Source organism: Sciurus vulgaris, assembly GCF_902686455.1.
Source record: "Sciurus vulgaris genome assembly, chromosome: 7".
Taxonomy (NCBI): Eukaryota; Metazoa; Chordata; class Mammalia; order Rodentia; family Sciuridae; genus Sciurus; species Sciurus vulgaris.
The window spans coordinates 47,396,059-47,420,149 of record NC_136467.1 but is presented as its reverse complement, the minus strand read 5'-3'; the positions used below and the strand labels follow the sequence as shown (position 1 = coordinate 47,420,149).

The 24,091-nt window shown below is 40.7% G+C and overlaps 1 protein-coding gene across 2 annotated transcripts in view; it reads left to right on the top strand.

Moving 5' to 3' along the window:
- Positions 1-642: 642 nt before the first annotated feature.
- SLC35F1 (solute carrier family 35 member F1) overlaps positions 643-24,091 on the top strand; it is a 377,466-nt gene continuing 354,017 nt past the window's right edge. The window contains exon 1 of one of the 2 annotated variants that reach the window (XM_079149022.1): positions 643-1,321. In XM_079149022.1, coding sequence (XP_079005148.1) covers positions 1,143-1,321 — 179 coding nt within the window. In that variant the 5' untranslated portion in view covers positions 643-1,142. The remainder of the gene's footprint in view (positions 1,322-24,091) is intronic. The other variant, XM_079149023.1, reaches the window with a different exon arrangement.

Sequence of the window (24,091 nt, the reverse complement as noted above, 5' to 3'; positions counted from 1 at the left end):
AAAGAAAAAGGTAGTTCTGGTTCACAAAGGCGAATGTCTCAAAATTTAAGAAATTGCTTAGGGACTCTCTGCTAATAAGTTTCACAAGTGCCATTGAAACTAAAATCTGCTTACTTTCCTTTCAACAGCGCGCTACATTGCCTCAAATAGATACGTTTTCGGTTGACTGAATTTGCTTTTCCCAGTTCCAAGAATGGGTTCTTGATAATAAGTTATTTCTCCTAATATTTCCTGCAGACCCGTTATTATGAGTGTAGGTGTAATATTTAGGATATTCAATTTGTGTTTCTAATGGGGCCAGCACCTGTCTCTGCGTGCTGCCGCTGTCCCGGGCCGGTGGTGCTGGATTCTGCGGCGCCACGATTGGAGCAAGGAGAGCCCGCCAACTCCAGAGGGAGAATCTGTCCTCGGTCCGCTCGCCCGAAACACAAAACTCAAAGAACCGAAGACAAAACAATCACCCAGATCACCACGACCTGGACGGTGGGCCTCTGTGGACCAGGGAAGAAGAGGGTCGGGGGCAAGAAGGCACCTCCGGAGCGCCCTCTGGCGCGAGCAGAGCGCGCAGATTCCCCGCCCTGGCCCCCCCTCGCCGCCGCCGCCGCCGCGGCGCCCCCGCCCGGCTCTCCAGGTTCACTCTCGGTCTCTCACTCTGCGAGACACAGACGGCAGCTTTCTGAGCCCGGGGACAGGCTGAAGCGGCGCCAGCACAACTGCCACCGCTCTCCCAGAGAAGACCTGGGCACGGGGAGAGAAAACTAAGCCCGAAGATCCATTCCTCCTCGACACGGTTCTTCCGGGCAGACCCGGCGGCTCCGTTCCTCCGCGCGATACCCATCGCAGCCACTTAGCGGGGCGTGCCAGGACTTGGGTCGCGGGTTGGAAAGAGCCAGGCGCGAGGCGGCGGCGGCCCAGGAGCGAGGGTGCGCTCCCTGGGACTGGAAAGGAAGGAGTGAGTGGCGGGCTGGGCGGAGGCGGCGGCTGTAGCCGCGGGTACCTCCCCACCTCTCCGCTTCGCAGGCAGCACCGCCTCCAGGGCCGGGGCCGCTCGGCCGGGTCTTCTGCGCGTTCCCGGGCCCCGAGCCGGCGCACGATGCGCCCGGCTGCCTTCTGATCGCCGCTGCGCCTCCGCCTCCGCCGCGATGATCCCCCCTGAGCCACCACAGCAGCAGCTGCAGCCGCCACCACCGCCAGCCCCGCCGAACCATGTGGTGACCACCATCGAGAACCTGCCGGCCGAGGGCAGCAGTGGCGGCGGCGGGAGCCTGTCCGCCTCCTCGCGGGCTGGCGTGCGCCAGAGGATCCGCAAAGTGCTGAACAGGTGAGCGGCGGCACCGGGCGAGGGCGCCGGGGACAGGGGCTGCGGGCTCCCGGCCCGGAGTTCCCTCCGTCCCTCGGACGTCTCTGAGGTCCTTTGGGACTGGGTCGCGACTGGGGGAGACTGAGGAGCGCGGGCGACCAGCGAGGCGCCCGACGCTCGCGGAGAGGCCACGGCAGCTTTGTCCTGGCGCCGGGAGCCCTGGAGTGCGGGAGCTGCAGGCTGGTCCGAGGAGCGAGTTCGGGGAGAGGCGGGGTTTTTCGTCCCTAAGGTGTCCTGTGTGTATCTGCACTCACGCCCTGGCACGCGTTTGTTGTCTTACTTCCCTTTCCCACTCGTACCCCAGCTTTTCACTCAGGGGACCCGGGGACATGGCCAGGGCGGAGGCGGGAAGGCGCCAGACTGCGGAGATGGTGTGGAAGTCGCGGCCTCGAGCTGCTGTCCGCCCCGCCCGGCGGCTCCTACCCCTCCCCAGGGTATGGGGTCGCGGCTTCATCTTCTGCGGACCGGAGGGGAAAACACTTCTGCCTGACGCTCGTCGCCCGCTCAGCCTCTAATTGGCTTCGGGCGGGGAAACCGAGGCTGGAGGCCTGGACCAGACCCACGCAAAGTGCAAAATGTTGCGGGAAGGGTGTAAGAAGGAGGTGCTGGATTATTCTGAAGCTGGCCAAGAAGATCGCCGGCGCCTCCAGTGCTGGAATCTGCGTAGTGGAGCCTTTAAGGATAGAGGTGTTTTAGAATGAGGTCCTGGGTAAACATAAAAATGAGTCTCCCACTATAGCCCCCTGACTCAACTGTGATGTGGAAAGGAGTTTTGCTACTTAAGTAACTTAACATGATTCGTGAGTTGGGAGTTAAAAAAAAATCACATAGCGAGTGGATTTTGCGTGTTTTCTTTTGGGTGCGTGTGCGTGCATTCGGATGCGCATGTAGGGGTAACCCTTCCGGTTGCTCTGTTCGTACAGGTTTCTGTGCGGCACTGTTTTGGGTAGCAGAGATTTCCCAGTGACTTCACACCAACTGTTTGGGGCTTAAAGCTCTAGTGAGAGCACAAAATACATACAGAAATAAAAACTTGACAAATATCCTGATTTAAGGAATATGGTTGAATTTAGTTTTATCAAACCCCAAACCATTCAAGATGCCTTGTGAAGACTTAACGTGTATAATAACTTACTTAGGGCTACTTCTGCATGTTTCCACTTAATGTTCAAAGAAGCAATTCACTTCTGAGTAAGACACGTGATGGTAATAGAAAGTCAAGTCTTTTCTGCCATTTGTAGCTCAGAATAACACATTCCAAAATATTGCGTCTGAAAGATAATGAGCAGAATAAATCAAGAAGATGATGACTCAGTACCTATCGTTTTGGGTTTCCTGTTCTTTAGAATACCTGCAGTTTTAAGCAGAATGTTTTAAATTATTAATTTTCTTATCAAACCAGAAAACACTGTTGTAGTAGTTCATTTGTTTTTAATTTATAAATTATTATCAACTTTGTGCAGGTAGTTTAACAAAATGTAGAGTCCAGAATGGCAAGATCACTGAGGTAGGATTGAGGAGACGTGGGTGGTCATCGTTCCTTTGCCCCTAGTTCATCATATAGCTTGCCTCAGAGCCACTTATCTCCTTGGGTCTTGGTTTCTTCATTTGTAAGGTGTGTTTACTAGCTTAGCATGGTGGTGCACACCTGGTGACTCAGGAGGCTGAGGCAGGAGGATTACAAGTTTGAGACTAGTCTTGGGAATTTAGTGAGACCTTGTCTCAAAATAAAAAAAATACATAAAAAGGACTGGCATTGTAGCTCAGTGGTAAAATGCCTCTGGGTTCAGTTCCCACTACTGCAAAATAAAATAAAATAAAATACATTTAATAATACTTACCTTACCTCTCCTGCCATGATTTTGAGAATTAGTTAATACTGAAGAAATCACTTGGAAATGTAGGAAGCTCTACATTTTTTCGTTTATTCAACTTTTGTTGTATAAGATGAGTCTGTGGAAGCAACACAGGCAAATAAAGGGAAATCATAGTACATTATGGGTAGAACTTTGTGTTTTACTAAGCCTTTTGTGATCTGCAACCTAAGTAGTACTGTTCCTAATGTATTAGGAAGGAACTTAAACTTAGGTTGGATCAATGCTATTTCATCTTAGGCATATCCATGAATAGAACTCTAGAATTATAACCTTTAGACTTAAATGAAAAACAATTACTTATTTGTCTTTCAAAGTTCTTCAAAATTTTCAAAATCCTATTTCATTTTGGGTAAATGGCTTTTCCTTATACTTAAAGAATAAGGAGAAAATATTTCTCTTTAGAAAGATCTTTAGTAAGAACATTAAATCATAATACATTTAAAAATGTTGATGGAATAATTTCTTTAGCATGCCGATGAGCTTGGCTTTTGTGCCACAATTGTGCCATTCAGTTAGAGACAGCATTACTAGTGGCTACTGAATTGATAGATGCTCAGGAAGAGTGTGATGGAGAGTGGGATTATACAGGTTGCCAGTGCTTAGATGTGGCTGTCCTCTAGTTTAAACCCTCATGGTGTGTTGACTAGTCAATTATGGCTGTTAAGTCAGGCTTGTGGGGACTTACTCATCTGTTCATTTTCTGAAAACTCAAGATCTACTTACATTTTGTTTTCCTTTTTTTTTTTTTTTGCCTTATTTTACTTCCTTAATACTTCCATTTCTTTCACCTGTGTTACCCTGTCCACTCATTGTCTTTAGTTGCTTCCTTTATTTCGCTGGCATCCAGCATCTTAGTTCCTAGAAGAAAGTAGTTCCGAATCTGGAAGCTAGAAGCCAATATAAAAATTATCCATTCAATTTTTGGCATGCACCTCTGTAGTTGGCAGAGTTCTCTCATTGTGAGCTGGTGGGACAGTCTCCTCATTGACTGGGGATTCAGCTCTGTCAGCTCCTACCATCCCATTGGACTAAAGGGGTAGCTCTGAGGGACAGGATGGTGCCATGGGAACAGGAGTGGAAGACAATGAGCAAGGTGGTGAACTGCCAGGCCTTGGTCAGAGATACCTGCCAGCCTAGAGGAAAAAATGCAAACACATGCTATTTATGTCCTGTCTACACAGGGACAGTTAAAGAGAGACGTATTGATTAATAACTAATTAAAGGAAATTGCTCTAAAAAAACTGACAATGAAGATGTAGTGTTTCCTTAATAAAGTCATCCTTACATGATCCTGCCCCCTTACTTTAAAGTCTTGGAGTGCTGCATTTTTTTTGCATATAACTGGGGCATCTCACTGATGGCCTACCTGATTTCTGTGAAGCAATTAAGTTAGAATGTAGTCTAGTGTCTAAGACTTAGGTAAAAGATGTAATGCCAGAAAATTCTTTTTCAACCTATTAATGGGATATATTATATTATTTCCCCTGTTCTAGTCAAAATTGTTTTGGCAGTGAAATGTAAGAAATGCAAGATTATTTGAATGCTGAGGTAATTACTCTTTTTTAATTTTTAAAGATGAAAAATAATGTATTGATTCAAACAAAGAAAAAAATTTGGCAACCTGTTTTTCTCTTATTTTTTAGAATGGTATAGCATTTATTACCCTGCCTCAGGCAAGCAAGATACAACAAAAAGAAAATACTTCAAGGGCAGCAGTTGATGACCCTCTTACAGAAACTGCTGATCACGTAGATTTCTTTGAGACTTAGAGTTGATACTGATCTATTATATTAAAGTGCCTGGAGATCTTTTCCTCTGAAATGATTATTTAATAAAATACCCTTTAAAATTAGTGATAGCTTATTTTGTGTTTTGCATATGTGCGCTTTCCCATGGGAAAAGAAATATTTCATTATGTTTTAAATATTCCCTTTATTATAAAATATTCCCATTATTTTCAGTTCTTCACAAAAATAACCAAGAAATTCTAGGTTTGATCTACTTTTTTCCACAATAAGACATATATTGGATTGTCTTAAGTAGTAAAGGGGTTTCTGCTTTTTGAATCTTATAGTGGGGATGTTTAATTATTACAATAGAACCACTAGTGATCCTGGGCTATCCAATCATTTGATTTGGAACTGATGTCCAATTTACATTTAGATTTATTTTATTAAAAGTATCTGAAACTTTTTTGTATTGTAAACCAAGGGACATTAAAAATGATACATAGGAGAGTTGCTAGCAAACTTACATTAAATCAACATCCAGTTGGGAAAGTTATCATGTATGATGGGCAAATATGTGTATATAACCTTTCTGAATCATTCATAAGGTGGACAGAAAATTGCAAACCAATGGAATGGATGCCAAGAAATAAGGTCATGAATAAACTAGGTGTTAGATCAAGTTGATGATGATATATTGTAATTTAGATGATCTTTCTTTATAAAGTGAAAAGGCTTTTGTTAAGAAATTGATAGTGAGGTTCTTCCTCAAGCTGCTTCTTAGAACAGATGTCAAAATGAAAAGAGGAAGATTGGCTTGTAATGAGGATAACTGATACAAAATATTCCAAATGCAGTCGGGTGCTGTTATTAAAAGCAGACATTTCTAGGATCACTAGTAAATAAAGGATGTGTGAAGTACGCATTTAATTTTCACTAAAAAATTAAATTATGAAAATAAAATAAATGATCATTTAGTATGTTTTATATACTGTGCTTGGAGTAATGAATGGTCTTATTAAAGAATTATTTTGTTTACCTTGGAAAAATATGGTGCATTTCCAAGCAATTAATGTATAATAAACAGACATCTCTGTAGTTTTTCTTTGACCTTTTAGTTTCTCAAAATTCTTCAGTGCCTTAGGATCATCTTTATAGATGTCTATTTTTGTTGTACATTGTAGATATAGATGGTATAGGAAACAGAGCTGACTGCCCATATAGTTCTAAAGTTACTTAAGGCAAGAGATGATTTATTATTAATTTATGATTTTCTCATAAAAGTTGGATGCAGTATGTGAAAGCATCACCATAAAGTTGTTGTTTAGCTTTTTCATTCATTTGAGTTCAGGCCAATGAATATTCACTATATATCATTCAAACACACTGATTTTTTTGTTTGTTTGCTTTAGGTACCAGGATTGAAGCCAGGGGAGCTTAACCATTGAGCCACATCCCCAGCCCTTTTTGTTTTTATTTGGAAACAGGGTCTTGCTAAGTTACTTAGGGTCTAACTAGTTGCCTAGGCTGGCTTTGAACTCACGATCTTCCTACCTCAGCTTCCTGAGCTGCTGGGATTATAGGCAAGTGTCACTATGCCTGGGTAACATATTGATTCTTGATTATGCTACTAAAAAAGTGTGATTAGGAGGTTAAGCTCTAGTAGACATATGGAAAAAAAACCATAAATATTTGGCATATTTCTTGACTGCAGCATGAACATATACAGGTACACATTCACTGATTCTTAGGCAATTACTTCATGCTGAGTTTGACATGTATGACAAAACTGGATGCCCTCAAAAGGTAACTGGGGAATTTGTCATGTATATTGCTATTTGAAGTGAAATTCTCTAACCCATAATCTGAATTATTCTACATAATGTCTAACTGGATGATCATACAAATAAGTTGTTCAATTTGCAATCCATATAAAACTTCTTGTTTTGACATTTTGGCCTTATTGAGGGACTATGTGAATATAGAAGAAATTTCACAGGAATGTCAAGGAAAATGATAAAAATAAATACCCTTTAGAAAACATTTTCTCAGAAAAATGTCACATCTCAATCCGTGGACACAAGAGTATAATTTGTTTATTATGTATGTTGTCATTTAATTTAAAAAATATTTTTCTACTGAATTTAAATTCCAAGCTTTCCCTCAAGAATATTCATATATGTGATTCTGGTGACTGAAAAGAATACCGTAAGTATCACTTACTAAAGTCCAAGATTCTGAGCCACTAATTCCTGTTACATTCTATATTAAACAAATTAGGCAGACCTACTACAATGGAATAAATATTTAATAGATTCAAAAAACCAAATCATATTAATTATATCCAGATTTGGAATAATAGGGCTATAACTCATAATCATCCTTGACTCTGAGAAAGTACAAAGTATCCTGATCTATTGAAGAAACAAATCTCCTTCCCTTGTTCATTGGTTTATTCATCCAGGCAGTCTTTTATTCAATAAGTATTTATTGGGTGCCTATTATATGTCAGACTCTCGTAGCCTGACAGTAGTGAACCAGATAGTCACAAACTGGTGTGACCTCTGGGTGCCATTGGTGGAGTTTTTATTATTACCCTTTCAATATAACTCATCAAAGAGGCAATTTAAATAAAGTGGAAATAAACATATACCATATCTCTAGATTCCATCTTCAAGCTAGCATAACCAAAAAAAATCCCCATAAGGTAGCTGCTATGGAAAAACTGCTCAAGAACCTCAAATCCATGAAATTACTCCAAGTGTATGCAGATTCAAGCAAAATTTTCATTTTTTCATTTGTTCTTTTTAGTTATATATGACAGTCTAATGTATTTTACCATATTATGCATACGTGGATTATAACTTCCCATTCCTGTGGTTGTACATGATGTGGAGCTACACTGGTCATGAATACATGTATGAACACAGGAAAGTTATGTCCAATTTATTCTACTATCTTTCCCATTCCCAAACTCCCTTCCACCCATTCCCCTGTCCCAATCCGGTGAATGTCCAGTGCCTCCCCCATTGTGAATTACCATCTGCGCATCAGAGAAAACATTCAGCCTTTGTTTTTTTGGGACTGGTTTATTTTACTTAGCATGATAGCCTCCAGTACCATCTATTTACTGACAAATGCCATAATTTTCTTCTTCTTTATGGCTGAGTAATATTCCATTGTGGATACATACCACATTTTCTTTGTCCATTCATCTATTGATGGGCACCTAGGTTGGTTCCATAGCTTAGCTATTGTGAATTGAACATTGATGTGGCTGCATCACTATAGTATGCTGATTTTAAGTCCTTTGGCTATAAACCTAGGAGTGGGATAACTGAGTCAAATGGTGGGTCCATTCCAAGTTTTTTGAGGAATCATCATACTGCTTTCCAGAGTGGCTGCACCAATTTTCAGCCCCACCAGTAATGTATGAGTGTGCCTTTCCCCCCACATCCTCACCAACATTTATTGTTACTTTTACTCTTGATAATTGCCATTCTGACTGGAGTAAGATGAAATCTCTGTAGTTTTAATTTGTATTTCTCTAATTGCTAGAGATGTTGAGCGTTTTTTCATATACTTTTTGACCATTTGTTTTTCTTTTTTGTGTAGTGTCTGTTCAGTTCCTTGGCCATGTATTGATTGGGTTATTTGTCTTTTTGTTGTTAAGTTTTTTGAGTTCTTTATATATCCTGGAGATTCATGCTCTATTTGAGGTGCAGGTGGCAAAGATTTTCTCCTATTCTGTAGGCTCTATGTTTATGTTCTTGATTGTTTCCTTTGCTCTGAAGAAGCTTTTTAGTTTGATACATCCCATTTATTGATTCTTGATTTTATTTATTGAGCTTTCAGAGTCTCATTGAGGAATTTGGTTCCTAAGCTGATATGACGGAGATTTGGGCCTACTTTTTCTTCTAGTAGGTGCCGGGTTTCTGGTCCAATGCATAGGTCATTAATCCATTTTGAGTTGAGTTTTGTGCAGGGTGAGAGATAGGGGTCTCATTTCATTTTGTTGCATATGTATTTCCAGTTTTTCCAGCAGCATTTGTTGAAGAGGCTATCTTTTTTCTTTCCAATGTATGTTTATGGCAACTTTGTCTGGTATGAGCTAACTGTATTTATGTAGGTTTGTCTCTGTGTCTTCTGTATTATTGGTCTTCATGTCTGTTTTTGTGCCAGTACCATGGCCATTTTTGTTACTATAAGCTCTGTAGTATAATTTAAGGTCTGGTATTGTGATGCCTCTTGCTTCACTTTTCTTGCTGAGGATTGCTTTGGCTATTCTGGGCCACTTATTTTTCCAAGTGAATTTCACTACTGCTTTTTCTATTTCTGTGAAGAACATCATTGGAACCTTAATAGGAATTGCATTAAATCTGTATAGTGCTTTTGGTAATACGGGCATTTTGACAATATTAATTCTGCCTATCTAAGAACCTGGGAGATCTTTCCATCTTCTGAGGTCGTCTTCAATTTTTTTCTTTAGTGTTGTGTAGTTTTCATTGGTTTAGTGTTGTGTCATTAGATTGATTCCCAAGTATTTTATTTATTTTTTGATGCTATTGTGAATGTGATAGTTTTCCTAATTTCTCTTTCAGTGGATTAATCACTGATATATAGGAACAAATTGATTTATGGGTATTAATTTGTATCCTGCTACTTTGCTGAATTTATGTATGAGTTTTAGAAGTTTTCTGGCAGGTTTCTGGGTCTTCTAAATATAGAATCATTTGTGAGCAAATAGTGATAGTTTGAGCTCTTCTTTTCCTATTTATATCCCTTTAATTTTTTTTGTCTGTCTAATTGTTCTGGCTAGAGTTTCCAGGACTATGTTGAATAGAAGTGGTGAAAGAGGACATCCTTGTCTTGTTCCAGATTTTAGAGGGAATGCCTTCAGTTTTTCTCCGGTTAGAATGATGTTGGCCTGGGTTGAGCATAGATAGCTTTTACAATATTGAGGCATGTTCCTAGTTTTTCTAATGCTTTGAGCATGAATGGATGCTGTATTTCATCCAATGCTTTTTCTGCTCTGTTGAGACAATCATTTGATTCTTGTCTTAAATTTATTGATGTGATGGTTTTTATTTATTGATTTTCATATATTGAATCAACCTTGCATCCCTGGGATGCACCCTACTTGATCATGGTGCACTATCTTTTAACAATGTTTTTGTATGTGATTTTCCAGAATTTTATTAAGAATTTTTGCATCTATATTAATCAGGAATATTGGTCTGAAATTTTCTTTCCTTGATGTGTCTTTGTCTGGTCTTGGTATCAGGATGATACTAGTTCATAGAATGAGTTTGAAAGGGTTCCCTTCTTTTCCATATCATGGAATAATTTGAAGAGGATTGGTATTCTTCTTTGAAGGTCTTGTAGAACTTATTTGAGAATCCCTCTGGTTCTGTGCTTTTCTTTCTTGGTAGGCTTTTGATGGCATCTTCAATTCATTGATTGAAATCGATCTGTGTGAATTTTCTGTGTCCTCCTGATTCAGTTTGGGTAGGTTATATACCTCTCTAGAAATTTGTCAATGTCTTCAAGATTTTTGTTTTGTTAGAGTCTAAATTTTCAAAATAGAGCAGGGGTTATAACTCAGTGGTGGAGTGCTTGCCTGGCACATGTGAGGTACTGGGTTCGATCCTCAGCACTACATATAAATAAATAAATAAAAGATCCTTTGACAACTAAAAAAATATTTTAAAAAATTTTTCAAAAAGCTTTGATTATCATCTCTATATCAGTAGTGTCTATTATGATATTTCCTTTTTCATCATGAATTTTAGTAATTTGAGTTTGCTGTTAGCTTGGCTAAGGATTTATCAATTTTATTGATTTTTTTCTCAAAGAATCAACTTTTTGTCTTGTCAATTTTTTGGATTATTTCTTTTATTTCAATTTCATTGATTTCAGCTCTGACTTTAATTTTTTCCTGTCTTCTACTGCTTTTGGTATTGATTTGTTCTTTTTCTAGGTCTTTGAGATGTAATATTAGGTTATTTCTTTGTTGATGTTCTATCCTTCTATTGAATGAGCTCAATGTAATGAACTTTCCTCTTAGTGCTGCTTTCAGTGTCTCAGAGATTTTGATATGTTGTATCACTATTCTCATTTACCTCTAAGTATTTTTAAATTTCATCCCTGATTTCTTCTGCTATCCATTGGTCATTCAATAGTGTATTATTTAGTCTCCAGGTGTTAATCAAGCAGTAGAATTTTCTCATAGAATATAGTTGAGCTTCTTTCACTTAAGGCTTAAAGACAAAAAACAAAACAAAACAAAACAAACAAACAGAAAAACAAGGAACTGGCCATTAGTGTTCATATAACTTCAGAGTGTTAGGAGAAAAAGGAGAACAGATTTGAATCCTATCCTGCCATTTAGGTTGAACTTATTAAAGTCATTGCTGCATAATTGAAGAAAACAGTTTTCTGAAAATATTATATGCTGACAGTACAAAGAAAACTTAGCAGGGGCTTGGGTACATGTTTGTGCCTTGCAGAGAGGAGAGATTTAAAATATGATCAGACCATGAAGATGAGTTGGTGGAAGGACTGGATACTTCATGCTGTGATATAACCTAATGAGAGTGTTTGATTTAAATTGGCATTTAGACAGTAGCACAGGTTCTTAAATTTTACATTGTATATACATTTTATGTTATAAAACATTCCATTATATGTTATTCTCTCAATAACAAAAGTCGTTAAGAGGAGATACTGGGGAATGAAAATGGCCAAATTATATTATATGTATGTATAAATAGATCATAATGAATTCCACAGTCCCACTATTTAGTATAATTAAAATGCACAAAAACAAAACAACAATAAAACATATTTAAAAATGACAAAAGTTGTTATCCTTTTCTAGAAACAAATTTATGTGATTGCTATGTGCTTTCTTAAAACTACAGAGGGGAATAAGGAATGCTAGGCTGGAGACAGGACAGGAAGGGTCAGGGTGGTATTTGCCATTGTTGAAAGATGGGTAGGCTAAGAAAGTGTGAGGAAGGCAGGTAGAGAAAGGATGAACTATATATGGAGGTAAGAGATTGGGGAAAGGAGTCAATATCCAATTTGACATCATTATATATAGGATGTGAATAAATTGCAGCAGAATGAATTAGGGCTTGAATTGTGGGATGGGCCAGATAATACAAAGACTTAGGCACTCCAGTAAGCAGTTGGACTTAATTCTATTAGTTTTTATTATTGTAGGCTATTGAAGAGAGAAAGAGTATGATCACAGATGTGCCTGGCCATGATATTCTGCACAAAATCTGCAGGCCAGAGGTGAGGAAAGGGATTGGAGTATGGGGATCAGGTAGGAAGCTACTGCATTCATTTAGGGGAAAGGATCTGGGAGTCTAAATGGAGTGGAGGTAGCCAGGATGGAGAGGGAAGTTGGGGAATTGAAGAATCTGGACCAGGATCAGGAAGAGGAAGATTAGATAATGCATGGGAAGGCAACTAACGGTGCCTTGAACATAGTAGATGTTCAATACTTATTTGTTGGAAGGTTTTTGAAAAGCTGCCACAAGAAAGAGATCTGCTCCCTGGGGCTGAGGGGGTTTAAAGTGCCCAGTGAGCTAGAGAGGCAGCCAGGCCAGCATCAGCTACTCAGAATGTGGTCTGTGGACCCATGCCAAACCCCAAACTGTGGGACCCAGCTGTGATAAGAAGAGAACCCAAGATTAACCATTTAGAAACAGTCGCCGAAGTTTGACGGGATGCTTCTGTGTCTTTTGGGTCTTATATTTGACTTTTGCTTTTTGCCACTTCATTTTTCTTATAGTTGCTTTTAATTTTATTTTTAAAAAGAATCATCTGTAGTGAATTGGAAAACAACTGACATTTTACAAAAGAAAGTTTTAGAAGCACAGGTCCCAGCTGGATAGCTCAGTGGGAATAACAAGTAACAGTGAGTCTGGATTCTAGGAATGAATCTAGTCAAGGAGGAAGGGGGTCCTCATTGTGGGGGCATTAGGTTAGTGCTAGTCCTGGCCCTGCAAATCTGTGCATACCAGCTGGTGATGTGGAGTATTTTGGTTTGAATCTTAAATGTCCCCCAAAGGCTTTGTGCTAAAGATTTGGTCATCAGCCTGTGGCATTATTGGGAGGTGGTGGAACCTGTAAGAGTTAGGGCCTAGTGGAAGGAAGTTAGGTCATTTGGGGCATGCCCATGAACAGATATTGGGATCCTAGCCCCTACCTCTCTCTCTCTTTGCTTCCTGGCCACCTTGAGCTGAGCAGATTCCTCTGCCATATTCTGTCATCCTGTCCTGCCTCTTCTCAGGCCTAATGGCATCAGAGCCAAGTCGCCATGGACTGAAACCTCTAAAACTATGAGCCAAAGTAAATCTTTTTTCTTATAAGTTGGTTATCCCTGGTATTTTGTTACAGTGACAGAAAGGTGACTAACACATGGAGGTAGTAGGGTAAGCCTGGCTCCAACCAATTACCTGGAGTTTAGTTGGGGCTCTTCCTTGAAGGTCCCTCCTGGAAGGTTGGGCAGGGAAACTAAAAGGAGTAGGATAAGGACAGCAGCCCAGATCTGTGGGATGAGATAAAAGTGGAGAGTGCTACCTTTCAGGGGTCATACAATTGAGGAGAGCAGATGCCCGGTCTGAGTGCATGGAAGGTGTGTCAGGGTTACATTGGGCCCAACTTGATTGGCTCCATCATTGATACCACTTCACCTCAAGTTCTGAGAGCACAGAGTAGGTAGCACTCGGCCATTCAACAAATAATTATTGAGTCAGGTGAGAGGAACAATCTAGAAATTGGTGATAATTTAGGGAACAAGAAAGAAAAGTGCTTTTTTCACTCTTAGGGAGGTTACATTCTGGGGGTAAGGGGCAGGCAATAAGCACTCAGGAAAGATATTGAGTGGTAGTACATAAGATGCAGAGAATTAAAGTGGGGTGATGTGACAGTGAGGTAATGCATGGTACTTCAACTTGGGTGGACAGAAGAGGCCTCTTTGATGACACTGAAGCTAAGATTAGAATGGCAAGAAGAAACTGGCAACTGGAGGGTCAGAAGGATGGCATCCTAGGCAGAGATGCTGAGATGAGTTAAGTAGGCATAATGAAGTGAAAGAAACAGAGGCCGGAGTCTAAGAAGCAGGGGAGAGTGGTAGGGAGGAGATAAGAGAGGGAGACAATGCCACTTTTAAGTGTAATGAGGAACAAATAGAAGATTTTAAACAAATTATTGAGTTAATGTTTTGAAAAGACCACTCTGGCTGCTGTTAGAGATGGTGGGAGAGGTTATGTGACTACTTCAGGAAAGACATGTTGGAAGTGGGACTGTCCAGAAGCAATGGAAGTGGAGAGAAGGGGTTTGTTTTGGAGAGATTTGAATCAGGAGATGGAGTCCTTGGGGCCAGCTGGGTAATTTGATGAGGCAGCTGAGGAGGAGGCATCAAGAAAAATTCCATTGTTTGAGCTTGAGCATTTGGTGGGTGATGGTGCCATATTTCTCATAAGACGAGAAAGGATGAGAGAGGAACATGTTTGTGGGTAGAAATTTTATGAGTTTACTTCTGGCAAGTTAATTTAGAGATGTCTAATAGAAGTGTCAAATGAAAGCTGTAGTATGGAATTCTGGGGAGAAATCAGAGCCTGGCATTTGGACTTGGGAGTCATGGGTCTCAGATGAAATTGCCCAGAGGCACTGTATAGATAGAGGAGAAGAGGGGTAGGTGATCTGGAGAGCATCCTAGTCTTCAGAGTCAAACAGAGGAGGACCCAGCAAAGGTTGGAGGCATGGTATGAAACAGGAAGAAAACCAGGGCAGTGTGGTGTTCAGAACCAAGAGAAGAAAGCATTTCTAGAGGGCAGAGAAGTGGTCAGTGGCTTGGCAGTGCAGTCAGCATTGGGGAATGTGAGCACAGGCTCAGAGGAGTCTGATGGAAACCTGATGGAATGGTTTGGGAGGCAAGATGAAGTGGGGGTCAAAACACCAGTGAGACATATTGCCTCAACAAGGAGAAGAATAAAGGGTCTCTTAATAACAGGTCTGTGTGCTGATGGGATTGGTGTATGGAGAAGGGAAAACTGCATAAGTAACAAAGAGGAAAACCTTGAGAAAGTGCAGATGGTGGGATCCAAAGTGTAGAATTAGGGGTTGGTCTTTGAGAGGAGCCAGGACCCTCTCCATTGCACAGGAGGGGAGGCAGAGTGAAGTTCATTTGGTAGTTTTGGTGGTAGGAATAGAAGGCAGTTCCTTTCATGGGGCTTCTCTTGCTGGAGAATTCTGAGGTAAGGATTTCAACTGTGAATTGAAGGCACTAGGTGCTGGGGCGGGGGGGGGGGGTTGGAGAATGTACGGAGAAACATGGGAAGCAGTCATTTTGAACTCAGAAAGGAAATACACTAAGTGTTATGTGTTAATTTGACATTTGTGGATGTGATAAGGGTTGTGTTGGGTTGAAAAAAAAAAAAGCCACTGCTGTTTAGAATCTGCCGTGGAAAGGGTTAACTCAGAAACAGATTTGAGCCCAAACATAAGCCAGAACCTTTGGTGAATTCAGATGGGAAGTGAGGGTGCTGGAGCAGAAAGTGTTTGAAGGAGCTCAGTAAGACTTGTGTCCTGGTTCTATTTGGGAGTGGGAGAGAGAAGAGGGAATTAAGAGATTTTATTTAAGAGCTTGCTTGGTGATTTTGTGCCTGGACCACTAGGTTGATGGTGTCCCCTTGAGAAGTTAATCTGTTCTCCCTCAGGCAAGTGACAGCTTGTGTGGGGGGCTTCAGTTTTCTCCTGTGTAAACTGGTTGAAATAATCCTCCTTCATTTCCTATTGGATGTTTGGGATTTTTAAATGAAATAGCATCAGGGAGAGGGCTTGGAAAGCTGCCAGGCACTCTGATTGTGATCCTGCTCACAAAATTAAAAGGCCAGCATGGGTTTTCCTGGCGTTTCCCAGGGTTGAGGCTGTGGTACCTGCTGACCCGCCTCCTGGTCTCCCTATGGACTTCCACACAGTCACTCCTGTGGCTCTGTCACTTGTCTTATGCGTCTTGTCAGGGTTTGAAGTGAAACCCACCCATCTGTGAATAGGCACTAGTCTGTTTATGTCAACGTGTGTGTGTGTGTGTGTGTGTGTGTGTTAAGCTAGAAATACTTACTTATTCTAAAGAAAGCAAGTCTCCTTTTGGGAAGACTCCTGTGGCAGCAGGCATCTGTCCTTTCCTCTGACTCTGCCACTTGAGTGATGGGGCTTTAGGGGTACCTGTGGGGTGTCAAGGAGAGTTTGACAGGCTTCAGGAAAGGGTTAGTGGCTCTTGAACCCGACAGGTTTGAAAATGAGCAAGGGCCTGAAAGGCTCCATGGAGGCCGGCAGCAGGGTGGACAGAGCGGCTCAGAGGGAAGGGACAGAGCAGCTTTAATGTGCTAATGAGGGGAAGCCCAGATGCCGGCGGGATCAGTGGAGTCCTTTGTGAGGCCGGGTTCCCGGGGGCTGGCTGGAGCCTCTGTCCCTATCTGGATCCTGCTGCAGGCAGGAGGAACACTGCGCTCTCTGAGGGGCCCTTTCCTGCGCAGATCGCCCTCCAGACCGCCCACGCTGGCGGGCGGGGGCGCTTCGGGAAATGCCAGGGTGGGGCCTGCTGGGTGGGAGGAGGCTGTGGGGCGCGAGATGAGTGCTGAGGGCAGAGGATGCCCTGATCTGTTCTGCTGCGTGCTTGTGGAGGCTGAGTTAGGAAGGTCGTTTGTAGCTTCCCTCAATGATTCAATTTCCCTCCACAATTGCCAGGCCTGGCGAGTGCCATTCAGGACAACCTGAAAGGGGATAATCTGCCCTTGTGACGGTTTTTAGCTGGTTACTGGGTAAATCTGGACCATCACAGTAACCAATAAAAAATTACCACTACCCAGTGAGTGCTGGAATGAAGCTCACCATCCGATTGTTTCCTTTAGAGATCCCTCCAGCGTTACAACGTGGGAGGGCTCAGGGGCCAGGTCTTGAAGATGAGCTTGCCTGACAAGAACACAAGTATTTACAAAGACTTTGTTTACCTGTGCTGGCCCCATCTGCTGATGGGAACATGAGGTAACTGAAACATTCTCAGGTGCTCCTAAATGCTGCCCCTCGATTTCATTATAAAATCTAGGGTTACTACTGTCTTTGGAGCTTGCAGGTAAGATATTCAAATGATGATAATCGATCCATAATATTCTGCTTTTCTTTTCTGAATCTTTTTGGGGATACATAAATATTTAAATACACATCACAGATTTTATATATATGTGTGTGTGTAATAATATATATAATACACACATATATATAATTTCCCAAATACTGTACATTAGATAATATTTGTAATCTGTTTCCCAAGTACTAGATATATTAGATATATTAGATAATATTTGTAGTGAGTTTTTTTCCTATCCATCTGTCTTTCTTCTAGCTCTATTTTCTGTCTTTCTCACACACGCACACACACGAACACAGTCATTCACTCACTCAGGCTGATAGGTAGAGAGAATAGTTTTCCATTTGGAGTAATTTGTCTTCCTTATTTGACAAAACCCCCACAAATTTCTTTACTATGTTTTTTTCTTTCTTTTTTTTGGTGGTAGGTGGATGAAAGAGCTCAGAGTTGGTTCAAGAAGCATTCTTTGTTTTAAAAGTGTGTGTGTGTTTTCTATTTTGGAAAACACTGAATATATCACCTAAGAGAAAATAAAAATATTTAGTGTGGAATAATCTATGTACTAGTTGTATCTAAAAATGTGAATGTACCTATTAAACGGCCACCCCACAAGGATTTTTCCTCCATTTCCCTTACGCATATGTGGTTGTTCTATAACATTTCACTCAATTCCAGGTGAGAGTGAGTACAATGACTTGACTTTACTGTCTTTACCCACTCTATCGGATTGTATGATTTTAGTACTTTTCAGGCAAAATTTCTGCTTCCTTGATGCTTCCCACTTATTTCTGCCCTTAATTGAATACTTGTCTTTTGGGTTGACTTTCCCTAGTGAAAGCTGGGTCCTCTCAAGCCTAAAGAAGTATAAGCAGTGAGGGACTTGTTTGCATTGGTTTTAGAAAGTTGATCATTTCCAACTCTAATGCTGATAAATGGACTCAATTGTGTCTAATGCAGAGAGACCCTAATTATTTCCTCACTGTCTCAAAGTTAATTGCAACCTGAGAGTATGCCTTCCAGGATGACAGAAGAAAAGTATCATTTAAAAATTTATAGCAATGGGTATCAGATTCCTCTTTTGGATATCAGTTTATCAACTAAAACAGTGATTATGCAAAGTGTGTATGTAAATGGGCATGTAGGTAGAATGAACCCAGTGAAACAGGTTTGCAATTCGTTAAGATATTGGTTGGTGAATTAAGGCAACAACAGCAAAAAGGTGTCTTAGATTGTTATCTTGTCACAGACAGAAAGTAGATCATTGGATTTAAGAACCTGAGGACTCTTCCTTTTTAGTTGCCACTGGACAAGCAGGTAAAAGGGTCAGTCCACCAATAAAAAAATGAAAAAGAAAATGAAAGTCCTAAAAGAAATTTCTATAACTTGATGCTTTACCACAAACATTGTTTGAAGGAGGTAATACTTATTCAATGAATTAATGGTGTACTTATAATGGGTTGGGGAAGGAGAGCTAAGAGCATCATCTGGAAGTTAGAAGCCCTTAGTTAAAAGAAAGCAAGGGGAAGGGAGAACAAAATTGTTTATTCCCATTCACAAATATCTTCCTGAACAATTTTTATCCATTCAAAGCTAATTGAAGTTAAATATCTTCTTCACGTGCATCCCTTTGAAAGTTAAGCAAAATTAGATTTGATATCCTTTGTATGTCTGCCTTAAGGAAAGCATAGTCCTAAGTGTGGTTAGGAGATCCAATCTATAAAGTTAGGTCCCTGCTCTCTAGTGTGTTTTAATCTAATAAATTCTTATTTCAGGAACCAATTAGATTACTTTTAAGAGCTGAAATCAGTCATAGGAAAGAATGGGAACATTACTTGAAGCATCTTTGGAGAATAGGACATTAGGCATAAGGGCAGATCTGGCTGAATTTTTGCATTGGGGGACATTATACCAGTCAAGGGCTATAAGAATTTTGGGCTAAGAGAGAAGAACGCACAAGCATGAGCGAACACTGGAGATCAACTTTACTGTCATTGAAGTGTGTCCAGAAACCTCTATCAGTGGGATCAGGAATCACCTCACAAGATTTTCAGAGGTCAGTAAATGTCTGAGACTATATCTATGAGACAGCTATGAGAATTTTTCAATTTTTCTGGAATATATGGTCCTCTCTTTCTTAAAATCTTTGATTATACATGGGATATAGCTCAAAGATATTTTGACAAATTATATGAAGTTTATTTCCAAAGCAAATGTATGTTCTTTCTTCATCATGTGCTGCTATCTCAAGATAAATCACAGCCAACCATTTTAGCAGTCATTTTTATGTGCTTATGTCCTGTGCAAATAGCCCCTGCAAGAAGAGTTTAGAAGTTAAAGATATCCTACTTAGAGTTCCAGACAAGGAATTATTGGATACCTCTGTATGTTTAAGTATACACTGCCAAGGTGGGCTCAGCATAACTTATCTGTACCAGGATTGAAAGAAAATTGGCATATACATTTTTTTTTCTTTTTTTTCCCTAAAAGTATCAGTTAACCAAGTGCCTTTTTTGTTGTTGTTGTTGTCACCCAGGATTGAACCCAGGGACAGTTTACCACTAAGCTACATCCTTATCCCTTTTTATTTTTTTCATTTTGAGATATGTTCCTGCTTAGTTGCTGAAGATCTTGCCAAATTGCTGAGGTGGCCTTGAAACTGTAATCCTCCTGCTTTAGCCTCCCAAGTCGCTGGCATTACAGGTGTGTATCACTGCACCTGGCCCTAATTACCTTTTAAATTTCTTCTCCACAAAACACAAGTGTGAAATCTTGAGGAACAGTGCCAGAGGGTTGCTAATTATGACAACCTTTTTTAAAATCCTCTCTCCAGTTTTTCTAGCATCACTAAAGCAAAGTTCTTAATTCAGGATGGACTGATGGAAACTTGCTTTATAATTTATCAAAGATCTCCCTGCATAAAAAAGAATAATGAAGTCATTTGGCTTACATTCTTGATGTCATTCGTGTTGCCTCTGGGCAGGGTCAAGTGAGGCAGTTTCTATAGCTGCTGTAAGCAATAAACCTCTAAATGTTAAATGCTGACTCAACATAAGTGTGGCTGCGGAAGAAGATGCTTAACTTGAAGGGTGTCTAGCATCAGCAAGAAGAAATACAGCCACACATTCACACAGAGTGTACAGTATTTACATGTGATATTTCAGGAGCCATCTCAGAGAGAAGCATAATTGTATTAGGTCAAAATAGTGTGTTCTTTCCCATTTATTTTTGGCATTAGAAATTCTTTTCTCCAAAATCTCCCATTGGTTCCCTTATCCAGCGTCTCCATTTTACCCCAGATGGTTAACATAAGCCAGTTAGTTCATGGCATTCTCCTAGACTCCAGAGGAGATTGTCGTTGGTCTTGAGATGGGTAGGATCTTAGGTTGGCCTAATCAGATTGAAAAAAAGGACTTACAGCTGATGCTGGGGAAGAGACTTTGCCTTCTCTAGCTGGATTTTATAAAGGAAGCAGCCATATTACTGCTGGCTGTTGTAGGCAGCTACCCTAAGACCATGAAAGAAGCCAGCCTTAGGATGCCAGTGGTGCCAAGGACAGTAAAGTGGAGAGAGGGTAAGTGCCTCAATCCCTGAAGACAACACTGAGCACTTGACTGCAGTGCCTCCTGCCTGTAACTTGCCATCATTAGACTTTCATTGTGTGGGATAATTAATACTCTCTTTAAGCCAAGTTGAGTTGGATTTACTTAACTTGTAGCTGAAAGCATCCCTAAATGATACACAATATATAACTCCTCTAAAACTGATGGGTTCCTTTGAATACCATTCAGGCCTTTTCAGGTCTTGCAGTCTGAACACCTCTGCCAAGGAAGAGCAGGAACAGGTTTGCTCCAGTCGATGACATGGACGGTTGGTTTACCCAAGATGTGATTCCTTGGAGGGTAGAAAGAATGGGCTCTTGTGACTGGTAGATATCATGGATATCCATACCAGTCTGTAGCACCTTTGGTAATTTTGAAGAGGTGTGGATTTAGACAAATAGATTGAGGAAATTGGGAGTGCTGAGTAAAAAGGCTTTTTCTATATCATCCATTTATCCGTTTGTTTGATGAGCATTTATTCTGAGCCTGCATTATGCCAGACTGGTGCAAGCATGGATATGTGAAAGGTCTTGCACAGTGTAGTGGAAAACCACGGAAGCATCAAACACAAAAGGTTGAGGAAGGCATCTGAGCATAGTTCAGCTAAACTTAGAGAAAGAGGACATAGCCAGGATAAAGGGAGGAGTGTGTGTGGTTGTTGGTGGTTAAGGGGTATAGTATTTTTGGCAAGAAAACATGTCAGAAACCTGCGAGTGGGTGAAAGCATGGTGCACAGGAAAATAAAGTAGGTTCCATTGGCTACAGCCAAATGTGAGAGGGAGAGATGTCAGAAAATGGAGAAGTAGGTAGGGGCCAGATTGTGCAGGGCTCTGGAAGTTTGCTGTATATGCTTTGTCTTAAGACAGCATTGGAGACCCTAAGCAGAAGGGTAATAAGACTGATTTATATGTTCCTAAGATCTGGCTACCTGCAGTGTAAACAGGGAATTGAATATAGCAAGATTGACTGAGGAGCCCTGCTAGGAGACAGTTGCAGAGGACAAATGGAGAGTTATGGAGGTCTCTTAACCTCTCTGAAACCGTGGATTTTGATTTGTAATTACCACATAAGAGAAAGGTGAATCAGGTTTGATGGTAGTCCATGTTTGATTTTAGTGTACCAATCTTGTGACCATGGGCAAATTATCCAAACTTTAGTTTCATCACCTGAGAAGTCAGATAAGAACACCTACCTCAGAGGAATATTGAGGAGAACTAGATAATTTAAAGTTTTTGGCATTATGGCTGAAACGTGCTAGCCATTATAATTATTAATATTCAGCCTAATAAATATTGAAGAGGCCCAAGAATGAAGACAGAGGAAGACCTTCTTTCTGAGTTCTTTCATAGTCTGGGAATTGAGAATCAAATGAAAATCACGAGACAAGAATAACTATGGTGCTGTCAGTTTTTCTTTGGAAATAGGACCTGTAATTATTGTGTTTCCAAAAAATTTCTAGTAATCTTTGCTCCTAGAAGGAGTAGAAGTAAAAATCAGGACAAGGAATGCTTATTTTTGGCTAAGGAGGAGAAGAGCAAGAGTCTTGGCTGAACAGAACTGGCAGAGAAGGAGCTATTCCCTGGGAGATGCCGGGAGCAGAGAATTCCAAATACCTGAGACCTCTCTGCAGTGAGAGTATTCAGTAGAAATTTGGCATCCTTTGCCTGGAAGCCCTAAATGAAAGGAGGTGTATTCTTTTAGGGTGGGGACATCTGTCCTTTTTTTGTTTTTGTTTTTAATTCAGAGTACTGCCTGCCAGATGGTATATATTGTAATCAGTAAATATTGTCTGAATGATGAAGAAATGAATGATGAAGGGATGGATGTGCTTCTGTCAAGCTTTGCTTTCTGGGATCAGAATTTCTTTCTGTGGCATAGACACACACCAGGTCAGATTCCCTCCATTTGCTGCCTACAAAGAGGCCTTGTATTTTCTATTGCAGCCATTAGAGAAGCTAATTAGAGAAGCTAATCAATAGCTGATGAACTGATTCATGGAAATAGATTTCTCAAGCCAGAGTTTGAAAGAACAGAACAGATTCTTTCCTTGGGCTGTGTAAGCAGCTATTTTTAGTTAGCAGATGTTACAGCTTTTAAGAGACGTTTGGCAAGGTTTCCTTCTACTCCCATTTCATCCCAAATATGTAACTTTCATCGCTTCCATTCCAGAAACATGCTGCTTTGTGTTTTCTGGTAGAAAAGGGGATTGTGAGAAAGTGCAAATCAAGAAAAAAAAAAATGGATGAAATGCTTAGCACAGAATCTGGCCCCTGGATGGCCAATAAATAAGAGTGAACATAGAAATGCCTTTTGCAGAATGTGGGTGGAGGAAGGAGAAGGCAGGTGGACACTGCTCCCCGTGAACATGGAGGACATTTCTCTGCATCATTGGAGATAGTGCTTTGCTTTCAGCTGCCTCAGTTCGAATCAATTTCTATACCAGAGCCTTGGTTTATAATTTTATCTGTCAAAACCTATTAGTTAGGGAAGGGTCTATCAGTTTTCTTTGTGCTTTGTTTAAAAACAAATGCCCTCCAAATCAATTGATGAAAACACAGTGACTTAATGCTTTGGAAAAAAATGTGTCCTGAGGAAAACAGTATGATACACAGTTTTGAGATGAACTGAACCTTCAGAGCAGTTATTTCCTATGATAAATTTCTAATCATAAATTAGGTTTATACCAGCAGTTGAAAAATGTAAGCTGTGGATATTAGTTTGGTCTGTGTTCCTGTGTTCCACTGTGAATTGCCGAACTTGAGATTTTGATGAAGACGGCGTGGACTTTTCTTGTGTCTTTGAGAACAGTTGCAGAAGTCAGTCAAGCACACTGGTGACTTGCTTCAGTGAGCTCATCATGGTCTGCAATTGTGCTTCCTGTTCTGAACAGTACTGCAAAAGGGCGAACAGCTGGGCAAGTCATGATGTCTGGATCATCAGGTATTCTCCAGAGAAACAGAACCAGTAGGCACAATTTCTCTACATTTTATATAAAATACATATTTTACATATATTGGAGAAAGAATTTTTCTTTTGAGAAATTGGCTCATGTGATAATGGGGATTGGCAAGTCTGAGATTTGAAGTGCAAGCCAGCATGCTGGCAGCTCAGGCAGGGTTTCTGTGTTAGTCTTGAGTCTGAATTCTTTATTTTCTGAGAAACCTGTTTTGGCTCTTAAAGTCTTCAACTGATTGGATGATACCCACCCATATTGTCACGTTTGTTTTATTCAAAGCCACCTAATTTTAAATGTTAATCACATCTATAAAGCACCCTCATAGTAACTTCTAGACTGTTTGACCACATAATGAGGTACCATAGCCTAACCAAACTGACACGTAAAATTAACCCTCACAATGATG